The sequence below is a fragment of the Globicephala melas genome, chromosome 15 (genome assembly GCF_963455315.2).
Source record: "Globicephala melas chromosome 15, mGloMel1.2, whole genome shotgun sequence".
NCBI lineage: Eukaryota > Metazoa > Chordata > Mammalia > Artiodactyla > Delphinidae > Globicephala > Globicephala melas.
Window position 1 is genome coordinate 34,083,576 of NC_083328.1, and position 23,952 is coordinate 34,107,527.

At 45.0% G+C, this 23,952-nt stretch overlaps 1 protein-coding gene across 4 annotated transcripts in view; it reads left to right on the forward strand.

The window, feature by feature from the left end:
- GLYR1 (glyoxylate reductase 1 homolog) overlaps window positions 1–23,952 on the forward strand; it is a 36,472-nt gene that overhangs the window by 3,860 nt on the left and 8,660 nt on the right. For 2 of the 4 annotated variants that reach the window (XM_030883872.2, XM_030883873.3), the window contains exons 4-11: window positions 8,788–8,926; window positions 9,474–9,716; window positions 13,372–13,458; window positions 14,376–14,432; window positions 15,380–15,430; window positions 15,520–15,593; window positions 18,629–18,728; window positions 23,772–23,882. In XM_030883872.2, coding sequence (XP_030739732.1) covers window positions 8,788–8,926; window positions 9,474–9,716; window positions 13,372–13,458; window positions 14,376–14,432; window positions 15,380–15,430; window positions 15,520–15,593; window positions 18,629–18,728; window positions 23,772–23,882 — 862 coding nt within the window. The remainder of the gene's footprint in view (window positions 1–8,787; window positions 8,927–9,473; window positions 9,717–13,371; window positions 13,459–14,375; window positions 14,433–15,379; window positions 15,431–15,519; window positions 15,594–18,628; window positions 18,729–23,771; window positions 23,883–23,952) is intronic. The other 2 variants (XM_030883874.3, XM_060284044.2) reach the window with 1 other exon arrangement.

Genomic DNA, 23,952 nt, shown 5'->3' on the forward strand with positions numbered 1-23,952 from the left:
TTAACTGGATTGTTCTTTTGTTATTGAGCTCCATGAGCTGTTTGTATATTTTGGAGATTAATCCTTAAGAGGTTTATAGTGTCTGGTCTTACATTTAGGTCTTTAATCCATTTGGAGTTTATTTTTGTGTATGGTGTTAGGTAGTGTTCTAATTTCATTCTTTTACATGTAGCTGTCCAGTTTTCCCAGCACCACTTACTGAAGAGGCTGTCTTTTCTCTGTTGTATGTTCTCACCTCCATTGTCATAAATTAGGTGACCATATGTGCATGGGTTTATCTCTGAGCCTTCTATCCTGTGCCATTGATCTATGTTTCTGTTTTTGTGCCAGTACCATACTGTCTTGATTAGTGTAGCTTTGTGGTATAGTTTGAAGTCGGGGAGCCTGATTCCTCCAACTCCATTTTTCTGTCTCAGGATTGCTTTGGCTGTTCGGGGTCTTTTGTAACAGTAAAGCTTTTTAACCAGATCTGTTTTAGAGTTGAAATCAGGACTATTAATTTGAGATTCTTCAATAGGCCATATAAGAAGTCACAGTGAAACAAAGAATGTGTATTTGAGTTTCCAGCGACTTGTTTAGCTTTCTCATCACTCCATCAAGTTGATTGCCTGGGTCTAGCTAGATGGTTTGATTTAAGTAGTTGTGTTTCTATTTATGATTCTTACAGGAAAACGTAGCTTTGGGTTTGAAAAATGTATGTGACTTTCCTGATATATCTAATACCAACATTTAAAATATACATTTCTAGAAAGCGATATATAATATTCCATAGGAAAATCTCTTACAACAGTATTTTTCACTGGCAAGCTTATGTGTCAGAGTGCTTACCCTGGTTTAGAGTTTGCATGGCATGTCTACCTTCACCAAAAACATATACAGACATACCCAGCCCCAGTTCTTGTCACAAGCTAACTCAGCAGCCTTTTGGTGGCAATATTTCAAGGGAGTCACTGACCCAGAGCTGTGAGAGCAAGAGACAATCTGGAAGAGGGAATGTTCTGGTAATGCCTTGAATTTACAGCAAAGATTGTCTGGATGCAGACAAGTGGAGCCACACTCCACATTGCTGGACACCAAAGGGAACTTCCAGAAAAGCAAATGCTGTGGTCCCCGTCTTCCAGGGACTCAGGACAAGACATAAACTCAGGTGACAAGACGTAAACATTTTAGATGGGATTAAGTGCAGAATGAGCGATGTGTAGAATTATTGTTAAAGGGTTCTAGAACAAGAAGAGATCAGCAGAGAACAGCTAGGTCAAAGAAGGTTGCTGGAGAGATGGGATTTAGGTCAAACTCTGGAGGATGTCTAGAATTTGGACAGGCAAGAATAGTAAAGGCATTCCAGGCAGTGGGGCTACTGTAAACCCCTGGGAGTTAAGTTGGATGTGTGGACAGAGAGAGCCTTCCTGCGTGAGGTAAAGAACTTGTGCTTGGGGAGAACAGGGGCAACGTGGTTGGCCCAGCTTGGTTAGCTAAATGAAGAAGTACGCAAGTCTGAAACACAAATGGGACCTCATAGAAAGTGGGGAGTTAATCAGCTTACAGGAGACCTGAAAGCTATTGTGTTTTTATGATAATTTTTTAAATGCTAGAAGGCTAGAAGAATAAACTGTCGTCCCTATGTATACAAAATACTACAAATAGGACACAGGAAATTGGACCTGAGGGAATCTCAGCACTCAAGCACTCAACCAGGCAAACCTTTGAAGCCAGTGAAAAGGATGAGTTTCCTGGAACAAAAATAACGTGTTGGTGGTGGTGATGATGTGATTTCTAACTAAAGTTCTTTGAGGAGATTCATAAGCAAGTGGATACACAGCTGTGGCTAGGTATAATATCTTTAGTCTTCTAAACCTCCTTGATAGTGTTTGTAAAAAACCATTTAAAAATTAAGCTATCAGGGAACATGTTAACTTTTTGTGGCTAAGCGGTTGCCTTCATGAAAGGAAACAAAGGTTAAGGATCTACAGTACGTCTCTAAAGGGAGAAGGGTTCTTAGTGATCAGTGTTAGGCAGACTTTATTTAGAATCTTTGTATTAACTGAAGGCAAAATCTCCAGATTGTTTGGTAGCAGTGAATTACTTTGGGGAAAGAGCTCTGGCTTGTTACCAGCCTAATGTATATTCAGATACCACTTTTGCCTGCTCTGTGATTCGGGCTGCTTCACTTTTCTAAGACTCTTTGTCCTCGTCCACATGTGGGGATAACACCCCCTACCTTGTAGTTACGAAGAAGTAGCATCACTTACTCATAATATTGGTTGGCAAGAGCAGGTGTTCAACAAACATCAGGTCGGGGTATAGATCTGTTACAAAAGAAAAAGCTGATTAGAAGCAGGTGGCTTTAAGTAAGGAAAATGTGAGAGAGAGAGAGACAGACCCTGCCCATGGTAGGGCAGAGTGGGGAGGATCTGTGTTTGAAAAGAAAGGCATCTGAGAGTAGGAGATTCCTAAGGATGTCAGCCAGGCCTGTTGTTTTGACCATAAAGGCATTGAACACAAAACAGTACATTGTTCCACCTTTTTCTGTTTGGTTGGTTTTGTTTTGTTCTTGTTACTCTTTTTCTTATTTTTACATCGTTCCTCCTTTATGTAAAAACTGTATCGTGCCTCACCAGGAGTACTATGTGCTGTCTAGTCTATCATTCTAATGGGATCTGATGGAACTAGTTATCATCGGGAAAGGGGACTGAATCAGGTGAAAGAGAGGACTCTTTAATGTGAAAAAGCAAAGACCAAGAAAAGAACACCATCAGAACTGGTGAAATAATGAGCGGCCTTAAAGAGATAAACACTGACTTGTTCATAAATCCTCAGGTGTTTTGACAAGGGGCACCGTGAGTAGAATAAATGTTGTGTGACTGTGTTTAGGACATATATAAGGAGAACTATGTGAGACGTGGTTTAGACAGGAAATGCAAGTGGACCTTTTAGGGATGAGAATGACTTTTTACGAGCAAAGCTGTAAGTGGCTACAGCAGAGGCTGGACTCTACCTCACATTTAATGCTTGATGCCAGGGAGAGGGGCGTGTGCTCCTGGCATGTTCTAGGGGCTCCGTTGGTCACTGGGCCCTGACCTCGGTGGACATGTTCTGACCCAGTGAGGCTGTTCTTGTATTCCTGAGGAACATAGGATTCAGTCAGGGATGTTCAGTTTCAAAACTGACATGCTATTTAATGAAAATATAGAGAGATGTGATTTTTTTATATTAAGCAGGGACTTTTATTAAAGAGTAAAAAGGGCAGCTCCTTAAGATAAATGGTGATTTCAATCTTTTAGAAACTTGATTTTCTCTCTTCCTCTTCCAAAACATCTAGCAAATTATGTTGACTTCCCACTGGAAGAGGGAACCAGGAAGAGAGGGCCGGGGGTGATGTCACCAGGATGGCGACATAGTTCGTTCCTGACTTCGCTCCCCCTCACAAAAAGGAAGCGAGGAATAGACCTTCCCAACCAGCCTCCCCTGTGAGGGGAAGGACTTAATATAAGATAGCTGGATTCAGCTGAGCCTAGGTGGCTACATGGGAATTGCCCACAGTCCTTTTCTATTTCGCAAAAATTCAGAGGGGAAAATAACTTCAGTGTAATTTTGCCAACTCCACCACATGACCACATCAAAAGATTAAGTCTCAGGTACATGATGGCCCACTTCGAACAGGTGGCTGCTCATCAGGGTAGAAACTGAGCTCAGGGTTTAAAAGTTTCATCAGTGGCCGTGAATGGCAGAATAGAGGGAGTTCATTTAGTTTGCAGGTGCTCAAAAAACCACCAGAAACAAACCAGTTCAAAGAATACCGTGGGCAAACAATGGGTAAATCCCAAACAAGAGTTTCTGTAGCAGTCAGGAAACAAGGATTTAAGTGATAAGATGTCCAAGGTCCCAGCCTGAGGTACTTTTTACATCAAGCTAGATATAAGGTGGGACAGCCTGGTTGTGAGGTGTCTGAGTGAGTGCTAAAGTAACTTCTAGAGGGAATGCCCTGGCGGTCCAGTGGTTAGGACTCCTCGCTCTCACTGCCGAGGGCCTGGGTTCAATCCCTGGTCGGGGACCTAAAATCCCACAAGCCTTGAGGTGTGGCCAAAAAAATTTTTCAAATAATAAATGAAGTAACTTCTAGAAAAGTTTGTGGCTCATAATTAGAAGCATAGCAGATTGGAACCATCTGAGCATCCCCTTTTCTTTTCACCTGGCACCTGATTGACCCACTTTCCCTGCATCCAACACATGCAGTGGTTGGAGAATTGAGCCAAGCAGATAGTGAGAGCCACTGCTCCAGTATTTGGAGTGAGCCAGCAGTGTCCCTCTGCCAGAGCTGGACAGTAGTTATCCTAGAGAGCTCTGAGCAGGTTCTCCCCTCCCAGCGCCAACAGCAGCTCCTGTCCTACAGGTGCCTCCCTTCGTGGCTGAGGCAGTGGACCCCAGGAACAGGTGTCATGCATGAAAAGAAGTGGCTGGCCATGTTGGTATTGGCAGTGCAGCTTGAGAGCCTTATGCAGCATTTGGGAATGTTTTCAAGTTTTGGAAACAAAAATCTTCTAATTCTGTTTTCTCTGCTAGTCTTTGTTTTTTGGGGGTTTTTTTAAAACTTTTTTTAAATTTATTTTGGCTGCGTTGGGTCTTCATTGCTACATGTGGGCTTTCTCTAGTTGTGGCAAGTGGGCTTATTGCTGTGGCTTCTCTTGTTGCAGAGCACAGGCTCTAGGCGCACAGGCTTCAGTAGTTGCAGCACGCAGGCTCAGTAGTTGTGGCGCACGGGCTTAGTTGCTCTGTGGCATGTGGGATCTTCTCGGACCAGGGATCGAACCCATGTCCCCTGCATTGGCAGGCGGATTCTTAACCACTGCACCACCAGAGAAGTCCCTGCAAGTCTTTGTTGATGTCTGTATGATAATCAGTTGCTTGAAATTAACTGAAATTGTTAGTTATTTGTTTTATGGCTTTTTTGGTTGTTTTGTTTTTTGATTTGCATTTTTTTGGGTGTCTTGATTTCTGAATAGCTTAGACTTGGACCTGTAACACCTCAGTAATCCTCAGCCTCTTTCATTGGTTTAAGGGGGTATGGGACAAGCATAGAAATTATTTGTGAAGTACTACAGTACTCCCCAAATCCGGATGGAGAGGTGAACACACATCTCTGACCTCATCCTTGTTCTCACCTGTGGGCTATGCTTGCGTGTGTGTACTCTCTCTCTCCCGCTCAGCTTATTGTTGCTGTGAAGTCTGAGACACATAGACGAGGGTGCTTGAGATTGTTCATAGACTGGCTTCTTTACTATGATATCATAGTTTAGTTTTAATTTAAGGGGAAAGCAGGCCAGAATTATGGAAGTGTTTGAAAATGTGAAATTTTTAAATTTATTTTGAGTGTATAATCGGAAGGTGGCTTAGTGGAAGTTTTATATTCTCAAATGGAAGGCATTTGTGGGAGGTGTATCAGAATACCAGCGTACGTTTGCTGCTCTTGGCCATGTTACAGGTGCTGTTACACAGTCAGCCAGGCAGTAGCTACCCACCTGAGCAGACCTACACAAGGAAGTCATGGGGGAGAACCCTCTGGGCAGTCAGGGTAGCCCATGTGCTAGAGCAAAGGCCTTTATCATTGATATGTTGTTTTTTAGGAATAATAGATATTCATGGTTTCCCTGCAAATCAAGCTGTAAACCGTTGAAACAATTTCATTCATCCTCATCCCTCAGCCACCCAGTTTCTGGCCCATAGGCATCCAATTATACTAGTTTCTTATGGCGAGTCCCTCCAGAGACACTGCACATCATCATGAAGTTACATGCTCCTTTTTCCTCGTCTTTACACAAGTGCTTGCATACTACACACACTGTTCTGTATCTTGCTGTTTTCCACTTAGCCAAGTATCTTAAGGGACCTTCCATTTCATTCTTTGTAATGATCTCACTGATTGCCAGTTAGCTTGTTTTCGGGCATTTACTTCTACAAACAATGTGTAATTAACTTCCTTGTATATAGAAGCAAGGCCGGTTTGTTAGGCACAACTTGACCAAGCCTGATTTTTTTGACTTCCCAGCCCACAGCAAATTGGTTGGAAAAGGTACAGCTCCATCTAGGCATTGGGAGCTCGTTAAGAGGGAAATCACAAGTTACAGCTTATATCAAGCAAAGAAACAGAACAGTCACTTTAAAAACATACAAACAACAGCAAAAACTACAAAAAGCCTCCGCAACCATACATTATTTAACCCAGAGGTCAGCAATCCAGCCCCTCTGAAGGTGCCTAGGAGTTGTCATTTACTGGGTGATTATTGAGCACCAGTTGCATGCCACGCCCCGCCTGATGGACCTCAGTGGATAGAGAGTGGGGCTTATTGAAGCTCCAGCTGAAATTCAAGCTTGCCCTTTTTAAGGAGACAGAGTTTTGCAATATAGCCTTCGGAGAGAAAATTATTGAGATGGCCAAAGTGAATTTCAATTCATCTTGCTTTCAAGAGATAATCTTCCTAGGGCTCCAGTGGGCTGGCTTTTTATTTACTGTTTTTCTGACGTGACAGGATGTTTCTCCAACAAGAGGTTGATTTCTTAAGTAGGTTAACATTTCTTGCATTTATCGTGTTGAAGTCATATTTATACTGTCAGTTCTTTTAGCAAATTATTTTCACTTTTCAAAGATGGTCATAAGAGGAAAATTTTAGTATCTCAAATGCCAGTCTTTATTTAGGATGAGTGTTTTTTTGTTTTGTTTTGTTTTTTTAATGCGGTACACGGGCCTCTCATTGTTGTGGCCTCTCCCGTTGCGGAGCACAGGTTCTGGACGCACAGGCTCAGCGGCCATGGCTCACAGGCCTAGCCACTTCGGGGCATGTGGGATCTTCCCGGATCGGGGCACGAACCCGTATCCCTGAACCCATATCCCCTGCATCGGCAGGCGGACTCTCAACCACTGCGCCACCAGGGAAGCCCCAGGATGAGTGAATACTGATTGTACTGTTCTCCTGGCAGAAGTCAGTAATGCACTTAAAATGCTTCAACTAACAGATGGGCATGGATTTATTAGTGCTTCCTCCACAGATGTTCTCACCTTTCCACTTGAATCAGAGGTTCATGTGAGGGGGTTGAGGAAGAGGGAGTTAGGGATTCTTAGAGTCTCTTGTCCCATCTCAAGGGGCTCGATGAAAACCACCCAGTCTTTCTTATGCTAGGAACTTGGGCAGGTCTCAGCTTCTGACCTGAAGCTCAGAGAGGGAGGAGGCTTCTCCTGAGGACTGTGGGTCTTTAAGCTTCATCACTGATACTTGTGTCACCTTAGAGCTGCTATTTAATCTGAAAGTTTGACTTGCTTTTCAGGGTGTGTCTGGCTTTTCTTCTGACTGTGCTGGTGGTTTGTCCTTAGAAATGCTGTAAATGCACTTGCTAAATAATGTAGGGTCAAAATTTAATTCCATTTTTCCTCCTTGTAGATCAGACCCATTGGGTCTGTTGTGTCCAATTTCAAACCTCAAGATGAGTTGGTCACTAGAAGGGTACCTGCTTACTTCATCTCATTGGAGCCCTGTGCAATAAGACCAGCGTCTGAGTGCCCGTTCACTGTTTTATTCTCTCTAGTCTTGTTTACCCATAGATAACATGCCTAGTCCTAGTTTGCAGACTGATGTTCCAGAGATTGTGTTTGTGCAGACCCATCATCACAGCCATTAGCGCAACCACTCAAAGCACAGGTGGCTGTTGCTGGGTTGGTAGCTCTATTTTTATGTGCAGAGGTTAGCACTTTTACTGTTATTAGTGAATATTCTCTAGCTTTCTCTAAAGGAAAGAATCCTAAGTTAGTGCGATAGCCTAGTTTCTATATCCTTGACTTGACCCACTTTTTCTGAAGGTTATGCTATGAAACCTCTGAGTATTGCATGGTAAAATATGTAAATCAACTCTTACCTTGCCAAGCCTATAAAATTCTCTCCATTATTACTGGTGTTCTGGAAACTGAATGTCATTTAGGGAAACCACAAAAGCCAGCTGGGGCAGATTTATGCAGGTTAGTATGGTAGGCCAGTTATTCCAGAGTTGATGGCTTTTTTCATTTTCATGTGTTTTGCATTGGTGGTAGGAATTAAAAATTGGAAGAGTATGTTCCCTTTCCTCTAATCTCAAGTAGAATCTTGTTTTTAAAAGCCTCCTTTTGTGACTACTGCCCTTGTTCCAATGTGTCACAAGTTTTGTGTGGTTTAGTAGCCCTGGGTACAATCATTTATGAACAAATAGAGGCTCCAAGGCTGCAGACATTTGTAGAAGCAGCAGATTTTTGAAGGTGTTGCCTTTCTTTAGCCCTCGTAGCATCCCACATTCTCAGTGGATTGACAGGTCATCATTCTGGCTCAGGCTCTTGATGGACAGTGATGCTGCTATGGTTGATAACGCTTCCAAGAGCCCTGATTCCCTGGGATCCACGTGGGGCCATTTGTACTATGTAGTGAGAATGGGAGCGCATCTATAGGTTTCCTCTGCCCTGAGCTAGTGGCAGAGTATGTGTGTTTCAGTGTGGAAGGCTGGTGAATAAGAGTGGAAATAACCTGCAGTGCAGTGATTTTATTTGGAGGATGCTGATTTTGGTGGTGGTTGTTTGACTTGTTTCAAGAAAACATACTTTTAGGCTCAAGAGTTTGGGGTGGTCAATAGCATGTTTTGGAAAAAGATGGAAGGCCTGTTTCAAAATCCAGTTAAACCAAACAGGTATTTGCATTCTGCTGGGGTGAGGTCTTTGATAGTTTTGGGCATAGGCAGTGCGGATCATACATATCCTTTCTCTCTGTTTTCTGCCAGTGCCTGGATCAAAGTGGAACAGCTCAAGCCGTATCATGCACATAAGGAGGAAATGATAAAGATTAACAAGGGAAAACGATTCCAGCAAGCTGTGGATGCCGTAGAAGAGTTCCTCAGGAGAGCCAAGGGAAAAGACCAGGTGAGAGGCTTCACGATTCTCACTTTATGCTGACTCCAGACTGGTTATTTTTGCATAGTAACTGACAGATTAAATATCGCCCGAACCCAAAACTATTCTTAATGCAATGCCAGTGGAGAGAGAGCTACTTCAAATCTAAGGTATCAGTGTTTTGCTAATCAACTTGAAACTCCATGCATGTGGCTGACCTTTCTGGAATAGATTGTTGCTCTTAGGAAAGTCTCTTGGACCCAGGAGAAGTATCTCAGCTTTTGAGTATAGCACAGGCCTTCTCCCTTTTATAGCATGGAGGTTAGGAGCACGGCCTCTGGGCTATATCCACTCCCTGGGTGTAAATCCAGTTTGGGGACTGTGGGCAAGTGACTTGAATTTCTTTTTCAATCCACTTCCCCAGATATAAGTGGAGTTGACAGCAGAGCCTACTTCATAGGGTTGTTGTGTGGATAACACACGTAAAGCACTTATCACAGGGTGTGGCTCCTGTAAATCATGGTAGTGATGGTGGTGGCTGTTGTGGTGGTTATCATTATTATTATTAAACTTTCAGACATCGTCCCACAGTTCTGCTGATGACAAGAATCGGCGTAATTCCAGTGAGGAGAGAAGTAGGCCAAACTCAGGTGATGAGAAGCGCAAGCTTAGCCTGTCTGAAGGGAAGGTGAAGAAGAACATGGGAGAAGGAAAGAAGAGGGTGTCTTCAGGCTCCTCAGAGAGAGGCTCCAAGTCCCCTCTGAAAAGAGCCCAAGAGCAAAGTCCCCGGAAGCGGGGTCGGCCCCCAAAGGATGAGAAGGTTTGTTTTATCTCTGTAGCTTCTGGGATTAGTGACTTTCTTTTGTATACCGGAGAGCTGAGCTCTACGGTATGCTTCAGCTCCCTGAATGGACGTAGAGTCCTCTGCTATGTGCTGCCCTAAAGAATTCTGCAGACCAGGGGAGGGTCACGGCCTGGATGCACGGGTGGACCAGGTGGTCGAGGGAGGAGAAGGGTCCACCTGAGCCAGCGTGCAAGGGCTGGCACTGGAAAGGGCTGAGCAGGAAAGAAGGGAAGGCCTTCCATACACGAAGGGCGCAGCCCACGTGGGCTCGATGTTAGCATGCAGAGTCTCAGTACTGGTAGAGGACAGGAAGGAGACCTGACAGGTAAAGACAGGTTGTCACCCGATTGTGGAGAGCCTTGAGGTCTAAGCAGTGTTATACTGTCATGGAGTCAGTAGGGGGCCGTGAACACGGTGTTTGAGCTGGATGTGGAGGTGGCAGTGTGCTCCCAGCTGTGTGTTAGGGATCATGGCGGGCAGAGAAGAAAGGCTCAAAGCCAACAAGAAGGGTAACTTCAGGTGTGCGTTCATAAGGAGCTTTCCTTGGCGGGGGTGGGCGGTGGGTGGGATAGCAAATATTGAAAGGAACTGTGTGAGAGGCACTTCAGAGGAAGAGTTCATAAGATTTGGTAACTGGTTACATATAGGGGATGATGGAAAAAAGGGAAGGGAGATGATTTCAAGTCTGTGCTTGGGGAAATGATGATGCCTTTTTTCTGAGCAGAGGAGTAAGGAGAGGAGCTGGTTTATGGGGCAAGAGGACCAGTTCTGTTTTGAGTGTGATGCATTTGGAGTGATGTCTAGACTGCCAGGGAGGCTTCCAATAACATAGGATGGAAATGTAGGTGTGGAGGAGCGAATATCTAGAGAGGACATTGGATCCATGAGACCAGATGGGGATTGTCTTAGGGGGAAGCAAGGAGAGAGAAGAGTGAAGGGCAGAAATTGGCTTTGCAGAGAGGATGCACATAGCTCAGGGTTGGAAGAAGTGGGCAGAGCCGGCAAAGTAAAGTAAAGCAGAAATAATATACCTCTCACCTTCTTCCCAAAAAGATTTGTATGAGTCTTAGAAGCCAAGGGAGGAGAATTTGAGGTGAAGGGGGTAGTCTGTCAAAACACAGGAGAAGATTGTTAGAGCAGGATCAAGGGGTTAGAAGCCAGATGGCTGGCACAGACAGACGGGTTATGAGGCCGTGATGAAACGCTGAACGTGAGATCAAAACTTGCAAGTTCAGACACCAGTGAGACCAGGCAGGGAAGGGAGAGAGTGCTCAAGCAGGAGGTTGGGCCGAGAGCATTAGGGGTGGCAGTGGCTGCTGTCTGGGGAGGCCAAGGCCCCCCCTCAGGGTTACAGCCAACTTTTGCCAAATCGTCTGGTTTTTCTCAAGAGAAGCTGGAAATACAGATTTTTTTTTTTTTAAGTGAAATGTTCCAGTTTTAAATGTTAGAAGCTAACTCAAATTTTTAAAACACTTTTAGGTCCAAAGGAACATCTCTCTGGACTAGATTCAGCCTGTCAGCTGCCACTGTGCCATCTCTGCATTAGAGAAGGTCCTTCTCGCTGTTAGATGACCTAAGACAGAGAGTAGATGAGAGCAGCTGTAGCGGTGGGGACAGCCAAGGTGACCATGAGTGCAGGGAACCTCCAGCCAAAGGTGGAAAAAGTTTAGAAATTGCCAGGAGCAGTGCATGAACTTTTCAGGGGGTATGATCTGATTTGATCCAATTAAATTGATTTCCTGGGGACCCACAGAAATCTGGGCTGTCAGGTTTTATACTGTTCTCCAAATTCATGCTGTCTGGTATCTTAAGCCATGGATCTCACCAACTCCTGTGCTCGCCCTGGAGAGAAACTTCTTTTTGGATAAAGGGAGGTATAAAGGAGAGGTTAGGAGGAAGACCTAGAGTCATGACTCTAGGTCTCTAGAGTCATGACTCTAGAGTCATGACTCCGTGACTTGTTACAGCTGTGCAACCTTGGCCAACTGCCTTTGCCTCCGTTTCCTTGTCTGCTTATTGAAAATAATAAAGCCTCTTAGGTTTAAGAATTAAATGAGTAACAGAAGCCAAGTACTTAGCGCCTGTGACACTATACATTCGATGAACATTGTACATCTATTTATTTATTATTTTTTAGCAGTAGCCTGTTGTGCAGTGAGAGTGTGGTTGTTTTAGTGCAACCCCAGGGGCTGCTGCCAGGCTTACTCCTCACAAAAGAGTGTGTGTTGCTATAGTAATTGTTATTTGGCTGGCGAGCTCCTCTCTGAAACAGCACAGTAGCCTAGCTGATAACTGGGCAGAGCCCCAGATGATTGCCATTCTGGCCCATAATTCTCTGTCCCATGAGGATTAACTGAAAAGCCTGACCTTGATGGCAGGGGTGTCGATTATGTGTGGGAAGGCGAAGGCTGTGTTTGTGTCTAGACTCTGTGTGGGAGCCATGTGAGGGGTGCACATTCACCCTCTCTCGGGGGCTCTTATTTCTGAGTCCTGAGCTGAGAACTGCAACTCGGGGCACAAACCATCCGGACAGGACAGAACTGTCCGTGGTTCTCCTAAAATCCAGACTTGTGCAGAGAGCAAGGAGTCAGGAGTTGAGGCCTTTGGTCAGTGCTGGACAGAGAGCTGTGTTCTCGCCTTACTCCCTTCTGTTGTGGCCTTAGACAAGTCACTAGGCTGGTGACCATTTACATTTAAATTAATTTACATTAAACCCAAATTAAAATCCAGTTTCTTAGTCACACTAGCAGGTGCTCCATAGTGACATGTGACTTGTGGCTACTGCACTAGATACAGCGGAGTCAGAACATGTCCATCATGACAGAAACTTCTCTGGGACAGTACTGCGCTGGGCCTCTTATTTTTTTTTTTTTGTTTTTTGTTTTTTTGAGCGTCTCCACTGCGGGCCAGGTGTCAAGGGATAAAGCTCTACAGCTGATCTGCTCTTGCCCCTCCACCACAGATTTGACCTCATGTCCATCTCCCCATTTGCTGTCTTCCAGCCTCGGTGGCCCTCCTTGCATTTTCCCCTCGGCTGTCTAGTGGAGATCTCAACATGCCCCACTGAACTCTTGACTCCCCCACCCAAATGGTTCCTACCTTCTGTCTGGGGAGAGAGCAGGCTCCTGGCTCCTCAACATCCCGGTTCTAATTCTGGCTTTGTCACTTAGCAGCTGTAAAAAGTTGGGCAGATCTCCTCACTGCTCCATGTGGCTTTCTTAGTTTTTTTTGAGATATGGTGGATTCCTTCTGAAGCCAGTATTGTTATCTTAATGTTCATTATTTGCCATAAGGAATTTTCTCTGTGACCTGCTGACCACACTACAGACCACAATCGGGCTTTCCCGTTACCTCCATCCTTATGAAATTTTGGCACAGGAACACATTTGTTACTTCTAGAACAGAGAAGAAGAAAGGCTCCCTCTGTGTTGACAGGAACTTGACCTGTTTCTCCCGATGAACAGTCATCAGAGCCATGCCTGGGGGGAGACCGCGGAGCTGGCAGGGCTAGTTCGGGGTGGAGTGTGACTAAAGGGAGCAAAACAGTGAAGAGGTGCTCCCAGAGTTAGGCAGGAAGACACCTGCTCCTGAGGTGCCACGGCATTTTGACGATCTGCCTTTCCCTCTGTAGGACCTCACCATCCCCGAGTCTAGTACTGTGAAGGGGATGATGGCCGGACCCATGGCTGCGTTTAAATGGCAACCAACCGTGAGCGAGGTAATAACCTCTCCCGTGGACCAGGAGAAGCCCGGCCTCAGAGCTGGTTTCCTGGCCTGACTGTGTGATGTGCTCTTCCTTTCCCCCACTTTTCTTGTGTATGAGACTTTTTTTTTTCTAATTGCCAAACAGTACAGAAGTGAATGAGTTAAAAAGCACAGGTCTCCACCCTGGGGCATCCTGACTGTTAAGCTTGATGTAACTCACTCCAAACCCTTTGGTGCACCCACTTAACCATCATTTACATAATCACATACCCATGTTACAGTTTTTACTTTCGGGAGTAGTGTTGGTTTTCACAAAAGTGGGATCATTCTGCAGATTTTTTCCACTTGGTACTTTATAAACACCCTTTCACTGTATATACAGCTTTGATGTTTGGTAGCTGCACACTACCTTATCCTTGGGGTGGATGCACCGTCCCGCTGTTGCTGGGCCTACTTAGGAAAAGCCTTGACGGTCCTGCAGTTGTTGCCTCCTCATTTCTTTTAATACTGATCCTCAGTGAGTCAAGACACTCAAGGGTCTGGCACCAGGCACAAGTGGGCCAAAATCCTAAGATCAGAAAAGTTTGAGAATTTGGTTTGGTCTGCTGGGTCATCCGAAGTGACTGGTGAATGCTGGATTTAAAAAATAGTATGCTTTTAAAATATTATTCCAGTGTTTGGGAATAATTTATCCACCAACCTGGCAGAAACGTTCATTCTTTTCCACTTGAAACCAGTTTTCCTCCAGGTAGAATGGGCATCGTTTATGAAAGGCTTAGACCAGCAGTGGGAGAAGAGTTTCCAGGCAGTTGTGAGAATGAGCCCAGCTCCCAGAGGTGTTTCAGCCAGAGGAGAAGCTGGTTCTCAGGTAGAAGGAGGTGACCTGTGTTGGAAGATAACTTGTTTTATTAAATCATTTTCTGGTTTCAGCCTGTTAAAGATGCAGACCCTCATTTCCATCACTTCCTGCTCAGCCAAACCGAGAAGGTAAGTTGTTCTTTGAGGTTCTTCATCCTTGGTCAGGAGCTAGCCTGAGGGGAGAGTCCTGCTCCTTTGGAACCTCACCCTAGTCTGAAAAGTTAGTCTGTACCTGTACTGCTGCCCAGAGCAACTAGTTAAGTTTAAAAGTTACATAGAGGACCACTCGTGAATCAGGCACTGTTAAGATTAAAAATGGGGCTTCCCTGGTGGCGCAGTGGTTGAGAGTCTGCCTGCCGATGCAGGGGACACGGGTTCGTGCCCCAGTCCGGGAAGATCCCACATGCCGCGGAGCGGCTGGGCCCGTGAGCCATGGCTGCTGAGCCTGCGCGTCCGGAGCCTGTGCTCCGCAACGAGAGAGGCCACAACAGTGAGAGGCCTGTGTATCGCAAAAAAAAAAATATTAAAAATGAACCCAAAAAAGCTTTTAAAACTTAGTGGCTGTGTGGTTGAGATATTTGCAGTTGCCTTCAGAGTCTAGGATGGAATTGAAATTTCAGGAGCTGTCGACCACCCACAAGGTAGCCAGTGCTGCTGGATGAAGGCAGTCTCCATGAGCCCTGGGAGTGTGGGGGTAGTTTCCCCAAGTGTCTACAGGGCTGTCGGTTAGGCTGAGCCCTGATAGGATCTGCTGATGGTATGTGACCTTGGAGTTGGACAGATCTGTATTCCAAGCCTAGTTATACTGACCAGGTCTGTAATTCTGGGCACATGACCTAACACCTCTGATTTTCAACGTCATGATCAGCAAAAGCATCTTGTAGAGCTGCGTGAGAGCTGAATGAAGTGACGCAAGTTAACTTTTCATGTGTGGTTTGGAATTCAGTAAGGTTGGACACCAAATAAGTTTTTGATGTTAACTTCCCGCTTTGGGCCTAACCTTAATAGGGAAATCGTAATGAAGACTGGTTAAATGTTCAGTTTAATAAGTGGTTTTCTCATTTCTTCTTTATTAGCCAGCTGTCTGTTACCAGGCAATCACAAAGAAATTGAAAATATGTGAAGAGGTATGTATGTTCCATGCCTCCTCATTTTTATTTTCATTGGGGCCTCACATGGGCAGGCTGACCTGACGGCTTGTGCTTCCTTTCCCTAGGAGACTGGGTCCACCTCCATCCAGGCAGCAGACAGCACGGCTGTGAATGGCAGCATCACACCCACAGACAAAAAGTAGGACCTTTGATGAAGAGGCTTCCTGTGCCTCTGGTTCTGCTGGGGCCAGAGGGTGACCTCAAGGTGGCTTGTTAAGGGTTGTGTCCCAACCGTTGCTGGGACTAAATGGAAAGAGAAAGGGAAAGTTGTAATTCTTACGACTTGCCTAGGAGTAATTTGACTTGTGGGAGACAGAAGCTGCCCTATAAATGTACTGTGGATTTGGCTTCGTGCTCACCGGTGAGTCTCCAAGCAGGGAACACTTGGATCAGTGGTTCTTAGACTTTCCTGTGTCTCAGAATCACCTTGGGGAATTCCCTGGTGGTCCAGTGGTTAGGACTCCGAGCTCTCACTGTCAGGGACCCAGGTTTGATCCCTAGTCGGGCAAGTAAGATCCCACAAGCCTTGCAGCGTGGCCAAAAAAATAAATAAATAAAACAGCTAACTTAAAAAAAAAAAAAGAATCACCTGGAAGGCCTCTCGTAAAGCACCGATTGCTTGACTCCACCCGTAGGGTTTCTTGATCAGTAGGTCTGGGGTGGACAAATTCCCAGATAGCTGCTGGTGCTCATCAGGAGACCATGCTTTAAGAACCACTGTCCTTGGCCCTGGTGGGGGCAAAAGATGAAGGCAGCCCGTTGTCCTGCCTTCCCTGGCTCTCCCTGCTGTCGCCTCCCTGTCCTTCCTGTGCACCTGCCTGCTGCTCTCCGCCCCACCCAGACAGGTGGGGGACTTGACTGTGGTCCCCAGGCCTTAGCTTGCATCCACACTTGCCTTTGCCTCAATTCTGACAGCTAGTTGTATTGTTGGAAAGGGTTCTTGAAGAAGGAGCATTCTCTTGAAGTACGTAGCTAAGTCTGAATCTCCCATCTGAGTCTTCTATAGGGTTCTTTCTCAGACTAAAAACAGTGTCTTTTACATTATTCATCACTTTTTGTACTGTTAAAGTCATTTGTTCTGTCAGTTATATTTAGTGAACTTCCTTAGTGGAGTGAAGGAGCTAGAGGCATGTTATATGCTAATAAAAAGAGGAATGGGTATTGCCCATTAAATTAATGAGGATTTTGTTGGCTTTTTTAAAAAATCCAGCTCTAGGCCAAGGACAGAGTCCAGTGTTTTCTCCCATCAGTCAAACCCTTTTTTAACATGAGTGTAAAGCCAACTACAGAGCAGACCAGCTGCCTCGTACCCAGTCCACCTGGTCCACATTTTCCATCTTGCCTCAGGGACACCATGAGGGACTGTCAGTTGCTGTGTTTAAAATGCATAAACTTTATCCCCAGGTCTTCTAGGTGTCCTGAAACACCAAGAAAAGGAAAGAGAATTAGTATGTCATGATTTAGAATCATAGGGAAAACTTGTACTACCCAGATAGCTGTGAATGACAAAAGATACCTCCTTGTTTTTAAGCTTTGGCTTGAAACTTAATGGTCAAGGGTGCCATTTGGTGAGGAAGGTGGTGGTGGGTTCCATTTTCAGCATTTGATTCAAATGACTGAGAGCAGGCTGGGACAGAGAGTATGAGAGTGCATATTCCAGCAATGATAGCGGAACCTCTGAGCCAGTTTGAAAAGGTGGCTGCAGATATGACTTGCAGGAGACTGAAAATACTGAAAGGATAACACAGGTCAAAGTGAAGAAGCTGCAGAGGATCTTAGAGCTGAGAGAAACACAAGCTGAAAACAAGAACATGAGGTAATAAATGAAGAAAGAGGACTTCCCTGGTGGCGCAGTGGTTAAGAATCCGCCTGCCAATGCAGGGGACACGGGTTCAAGCCCTGGTCCGGGGAGATCCTACATGCCGTGGAGCAACTGAGCCCGTGCGCCTTAGAGCCCGCGAGCCACAACTACTGAGCCCACGTGCCACAACTACTGAAGCCTGCGCCCTCTAGGGCCCACGTGCTGCAACTACTGAGCCCATGTGCTGCAACTACTGAAGCCCACGCACCTAGAGCCCATGCTCCACAAGAGAAGCCACCGCAGTGAGAAGCCCGCGCTGCAACAAAGAGTAGCCCTGGCTCAAAGCAACTAGAGAAAGCCCACGTGCAGCAACGAAGTCCCAACGCAGCCAAAAAATTAATTAAATGAAGAAAGAGGCATTGTTTAGCCATGTCTCATGCAAGGAGAGTTACAGAAGTGCAAGAACCAAGAAGAGACATTTGGGCAAGGTAAAATCATCTATAAAAGCATGTAGCAGCTTGTAGCTCCCAAGTTCTAGGGGTTGTAGGAAGGAGCAAGCTGTAGGAAGTGAAGGTAAGCCAAACATACTGTCCACCTGAGTACTTCAGATTCAGAAGGATCATAATGGGCCTGCAGTTAGAAGGCGTGGTGGAGAGAAGGACAGGCCAGGGTAGAGAAGCAACGGGAGGAAAGAGGTTCAGGAGAAGAATCCATGCACTGGGAAAGAAAGATTGGTTCCAAAGCTCAGGTGAGGCTTTGAAGAAGCGAGGCAAGGCCTGTCCCTGCTGACGGCACGAAGAGTGCAAAGGTGGTGCAGGGCGTGGAGCTGGGAAGGGGAGGTGAGCACCAGGATGCTGACTCCTGCAGTTGAGGAAGGTGGCTGGCTCCGTACTTACTTCTCCTGTTAACTTGTCATGGATCCCAAGGTGCTTTAAATTGGCATCTCAAGACCTATGACTCGAGGTGGCTGATCAGGAACTGTTGCAGGATCTGAAGATAAATGTCTGCCTTCTCACTGTAATGGAATTGTAAGCTCAGACCTTCTATCAAAGCAACAAGGAAATGATTTGGGAGATTTGCCATAAACCATATGAGTCATACTTCTTGCAGTGGCAGTTGAGGATTTTAAAATGCCTGTTTAAACTTATGAACACTTTTGAACAGTGGCATGATAAGAAAAGGCACGCTTTGCCTGCACTACCGCTGGCTCTGCAGTGGTGGTGTCAGCACACCACAGAGCAGCGTTCCTGGTGGTCTGAGGTGAGGCTCCCCAGGTTTATGAGGAAGCAGAGCCTGTATGGCATTCAGGATCTCACCCTGTCCTCCCCCACCCCACCCCCCACCTTGAACTGATCAGTCTCTCTCTTTTTCAGGATAGGATTTTTGGGCCTTGGCCTCATGGGAAGTGGCATCGTCTCCAACTTGCTAAAAATGGGTCACACGGTGACTGTCTGGAACCGGACTGCAGAGAAAGTAAGCATTCATAGTGGTGCTTGTTGGGTGGGGTGGGACAGAGCCTTGACCCTTGGGGTAACTAAGGATAGGACTCTCCCTCCTGTCTCTCTTCATCGTTCTGCATGCCATGGAGTAGAAGCCAAGCTCTTAGTTCAGGCAGGTGGGGGTGTAGATACACCAGTGTAGGACGTTATCATAAAAACTGAACATTTAAAACACCCAGGGGTATAAAATGAAGTGGAAATTTTCCCTCTCTGCCATTACCTGAAATAAGTAATAGGAAAAAAACCTGTCAGGTTTTTCCATGCACATGCAAGAGTGTGTGTGTGTGTGTGTGTGTGTGTGTGTGTGTGTGTGTGTGTGTGTGTGTGTGTGTGTGTGTGTGTATGTGTGTGTGTGTGTGTGTAATCATTGATATGGAGAGTGTGTATCAACAGATCTGCTTCGTCCTTGTTAATGGCTGCACTATGTTCTGTGTTTGGATTGTATTAACAGCACCGTGCCGTAGAACATTCTGTGGTGAAAGAGATGTCCTATATCTGCACTGGCCTGTGTGGTAGCCATTGGCCACATGTGACTCTTGAACACTTGATTCATGGCTAGTAGACTGAAGAATTTTAAATTTTGTTTCACTTAAAAATAAACAGTCTCCTGTGGCTAGTGGCTACCATATGGGACAGGACAGGTTTAGAAGTTCTTAACCTCAGGTGGTCCATGGATTCAAGGGGTCTGTGCATGCCCTGAAATGGAATTCCAAGTCTTTTGTAATGGAGAGAGGCCAGGCTCCCATCAAGTTCCCATCCAGGAAAAGGTAAAGAACCATAGTCTAGGACTTACCTGGTGGCGCAGTGGTTAAGAAACCACCTGCCAACACAAGGGACCTAGGTTCAATCCCTGGTCCGGGAAGATCCCACATGCTGCGGAACAACTAAGCCCATGCGCCACAACTACTGAGCCTGTGCTCTGGAGCCCACGAGCCACAACTACCGAAGCCTGTGTGCCTGGAGCCCGTGCTCTGCAACAAGGGAAGCTACCACAATGAGAAGCCCGTGCACCACAACGAAGAGTAGCCCCCACTCGACGCAACTAGAGAAAGCCCACGCGCAGCAATGAAGACCTAACACAGCCAAATAAAATAATTAATAAATAAATAAATAAAATTAAAGAAATAAAGAACCATAGTCTAAGTACCAGAAAATTAAAGCAGTGTATTTGCCAGGAACGAAGAGACCAAGAAAGAACCAGCCTCTTGAGGAACACGGTGTGGCTAAGCATATATTTGTGAAATGATGGGGTGAGCATCCCATGTGTGTAGCAAGGTGAGAGCTGGAATGAAGGGAGGTAGTAGAGCTGGTGGATTTGAATAAACAAAAATGTTCTAGGCAAAGTAAGAAGTTCACTTTGTTAAAACCGCCCTTTTCAAGAATAATAAGGAACTGGTTGGAGAGTTGAGGGAGCCTGGGAGAAAGGGCACTGAAAGCCATGCTAAGAGATGTGGGCTTCAGGTGCTGGGCATTGGGTAGGTGCTGTGGGGCCCTGAGTCAGGAGTGAGATCTCAGAGGCCCTTTCAGCAGATATTTCTGATTCAAGGCCAGGGTAACCAGGAAATCTAGACATGCATACTTGCAGACCATCGGTAGAATCTAAGGGTTTGCATTATAAGTATGTTCCCATTTGATAGAAGTGCCTCGGGTCATCCTGTTTTCTTGATTGGAAAGCTTAATTGTTATAAACGTGGCCATTCTTTCCAGATTAATTTATGGGAAGACAGTAGAGCAAAGCAATTATGAACTTGGGCTTGGAATCAGACAGCTCTGCTGCTTACCCTCATTTCTTTCAAAAGGAAAAACCAGAAGAAAACAAAATTATTAACATAGATCTTTTTAAGTCTGTCTTTTTAAGGAAAAAGGTGAATTTTTTTTTAATAAATTTATTTTTTTTTATTTTTGGCTGCGTTGGGTTTTCATTGCTGCACACAGGCTTTCTTTTAGTTGCAGTGAGCGGGGGCTACTCTTCATTGCAGTGCGCAGACTTCTCTTTGCAGTGGCTTCTCTTGTTACGGAGCACAGGCTCTAGGTGCACAGGCTTCAGTAGTTGTGGCTCACGTGCTCTAGAGCTCAGGCTCAGTAGTTGTGGTGCATGGGCTTAGTTGCTCCGTGGTATGGAGGATCTTCCCGGACCAGGGCTCAGACCCATGTCCCCTGCATTGGCGGGCAGATTCTTTTTATTATTTATTTATTTTTGGCTGAGTTGGGTCTTTGTTACTACATGCAGGCTTTCTCTAGTTATGGCGAACAGGGGCTACTCTTTGTTGTGGTGCGCGGGCTTCTCATTGCGGTGGCTTCTCTTGTTGCGGAGCATGGGCTCTAGGCATGCGGGCTTCAGTAGTTGTGGCTCACAGGCTCTAGAGCGTAGGCGCAGTAGTTGTGGTGAACAGGCTTAGTTGCTCTGTGGCATGTGGGATCTTCCCCGACCAGGGCTTGAACCGCTGTCTCCTACATTGGCAGGTGGATTCTTAACCACTGCACCACCAGGGAAACCCAAGATGAATATTTTTTTTAATTAGTTTTTATTGGAGTATAGTTGTTTTACAATGTTGTATTAGTTTCTGCTGTACAGCAAAGTGAATCAGCTGTACCTATACATATATCCTCTCTTTTCGGATTTCTTTCCCATTTAGGTCACCACAGAGCATTGAGTATAGTTCCCTGTGCTATACAGTAGGTTCTCATTAGCTGTTTGTTTTATACATAGTAGTGTATATATGTTAGTCCCATTCTCCCAATTCATCCCAGCCACCCCATGAATAGTTTTTGATAATACTCCTCACAACAAAAAATAAACGAAAAATAATTGAAAAGTATGCCAACTCGTTTTTTTTTTATTTTTTGGAATTTAAAAATTTTGTATTTCTAAAAATTTCCCACTACCCTAACAATTTTTATGTATTTTTCCCTAGTTTTTGTGGGGGGTTTTGGGGGTTTTGTTTGTTTGGTTTTGGTTTTTTTGAAGTATAGTTGATTTACATTGGTAGATTAGTTTCAGGTGTACAGCATAGTGATTCAGTATTTTTATGGGTTATATTTCATTTAAAGTTATTATAAAATGATGGCTATATTTTTCTATACTGCACAATATATCCTTGTAGCTTATTTAGTTTATATATAGCAGTTTGTACTGTCCCCTACTCCTATTTTGCCCCTCTCCGATTCCCTCTCCTCACTGGTAACCACTAATTTGTTCTATGAGTCTGTTTCTTTTATTTATATTCATTTATTTGTTTGTTTTTTAGGTTCCATATATAAGTGATAGTGTAGCGTATTTGTCTTTCTCTGTCTGACTTATTTCACTAAGCATAATACCCTCTAGGTCCATCCATGTTGTTACAAATGGCAGAATTTCATTCTTTTTATGACTGAGTAATATTCTTCCGTGTGTGTGTCTGTGTGTGTACCACATCTTCTTTATTCATTCATCTGTTGATGGACACTTAGGTTGCTTCCATATTTTGGCTATTGTAATGCTGCTATGAACATTTGGGGTGTGTGTATCTTTTCAAATTAGTGTTTTTGTTTTCTTTAGGTATAAAACCAGGAGTGGAATTTCTTGTTAAACAAATAGTATAGTAATGATTTAAAGATTTTTAAATAGCTCACAAAGAGGAAACAATAAACAGAGGTATTAAAGAGATTTAGTAATCAGGAGTAATCAGAATATATCAAGCAGAAAGTGGCCATTTTTGGCTTGTTAAATCATCTAGTAGGACAAGTTTTTAATGTATTTATGTGTACTTATTTGTTGTTTTTAAAAAATGTGCTCTGTGTTGGTGATTTGAGACTTTGCCAGAGATCGTTATAAATGGACACAGCCTTATTCGAAAGCCATTTGTCTACATTTTTTAAAACCATTTTTGGAGCCTGTTATATTCTACTTACAGAGATCTAAATTCAAAAAATAGAAGAGATGGATATTTGTTGGGCTCATTTATAATTAAAATCAGGCCAGATATTGAACTGCAGGAGATCCATTAGGTAAACTCAGGTATATATCTCAGTGGAGTATCCTGCAGCCATGCGTTATAAACAGTAATTATGAAAGTCTATAATATTGATAGATGTAATCATATAAAATGTTAAAAATTAGATGCAAAATAATAGGTCCAAATTATTCTAAATACTTTCTTGAAATGCCTTTAGAAAAAGGAAATACAGGGCTTCTCTGGTGGCGCAGTGGTTGAGAGTCTGCCTGCCGATGCAGGGGACACGGGTTCGTGCCCCGCTCCGGGAGGATCTCATATGCCGCAGAGCGGCTGGGCCCGTGAGCCATGGCCGCTGAGCCTGTGCGTCCAGAGCCTGTGCTCCGCAACGGGAGAGGCCACAACAGTGAGAGGCCCGTGTACCGCAAAAAAAAAGAAAAGAAAAGAAAGAAAAAGGAAATACAGCAAAATGTTAATGATGTATTTTGTTATGAGATGTTCTAGTGATTTTAATTTTCAGAAAAGAAAAATTAGTGCTTGTAGACCCCCCCCCGCCAGAAACAATTCAGTACGGAATGGCAACCTGTTAGCCCAAGCCCTGCTTCCCCAGCTCACAGGGCACTGGGTAGATTTCACCACAGCCAAGACAGCGACAGCCACAAAGAGCGGCAGACAAGTACTATTCACATCCTGTTCTTCATTCAGAAAACCTTCAGCAGACGTTTGTTTTGTGCCTCCTGTGAAGTAGAACATGGAACATCCTCCTAGGCAAGACTGGGGACTTCCCTGGCAGTCCAGTGGTTAAGACTCTGCGCTTCCACTGTAGGGGCGTGGGTTCAATCCCTGGTCAGGGAACTAAGGTCTCACATGAGTGTGGCCAAAAAAAAAAAACCACAAGACTGTGCTTAAGGGGCTTCCGTCCACTTCCCTGAGCAGTCAGACTGCCCGCTGGGGTCCCTGGCTCACAGTCTCTGCCTCTTGCCTTGGAAGGCCACTCCGGAGGACTGAGCACTGCATCTCTGGCCTGGCTGGTGTGTGTGTTGTGCACTGCCTGCAGCTCACATTAGGATCTGTGACTTTTGCAGTGTGATTTGTTCATCCAGGAGGGGGCCCGCCTAGGAAGAACCCCCGCTGAAGTCGTTTCAACTTGTGACATCACGTTTGCCTGCGTGTCGGATCCAAAGGCAGCCAAGGACGTAAGGATCCCCTCCCTCCCCTCAGCGTCTCAGGTTGTGGCCGGGAAAACTGGCTGGCCTCCTCCCCTTC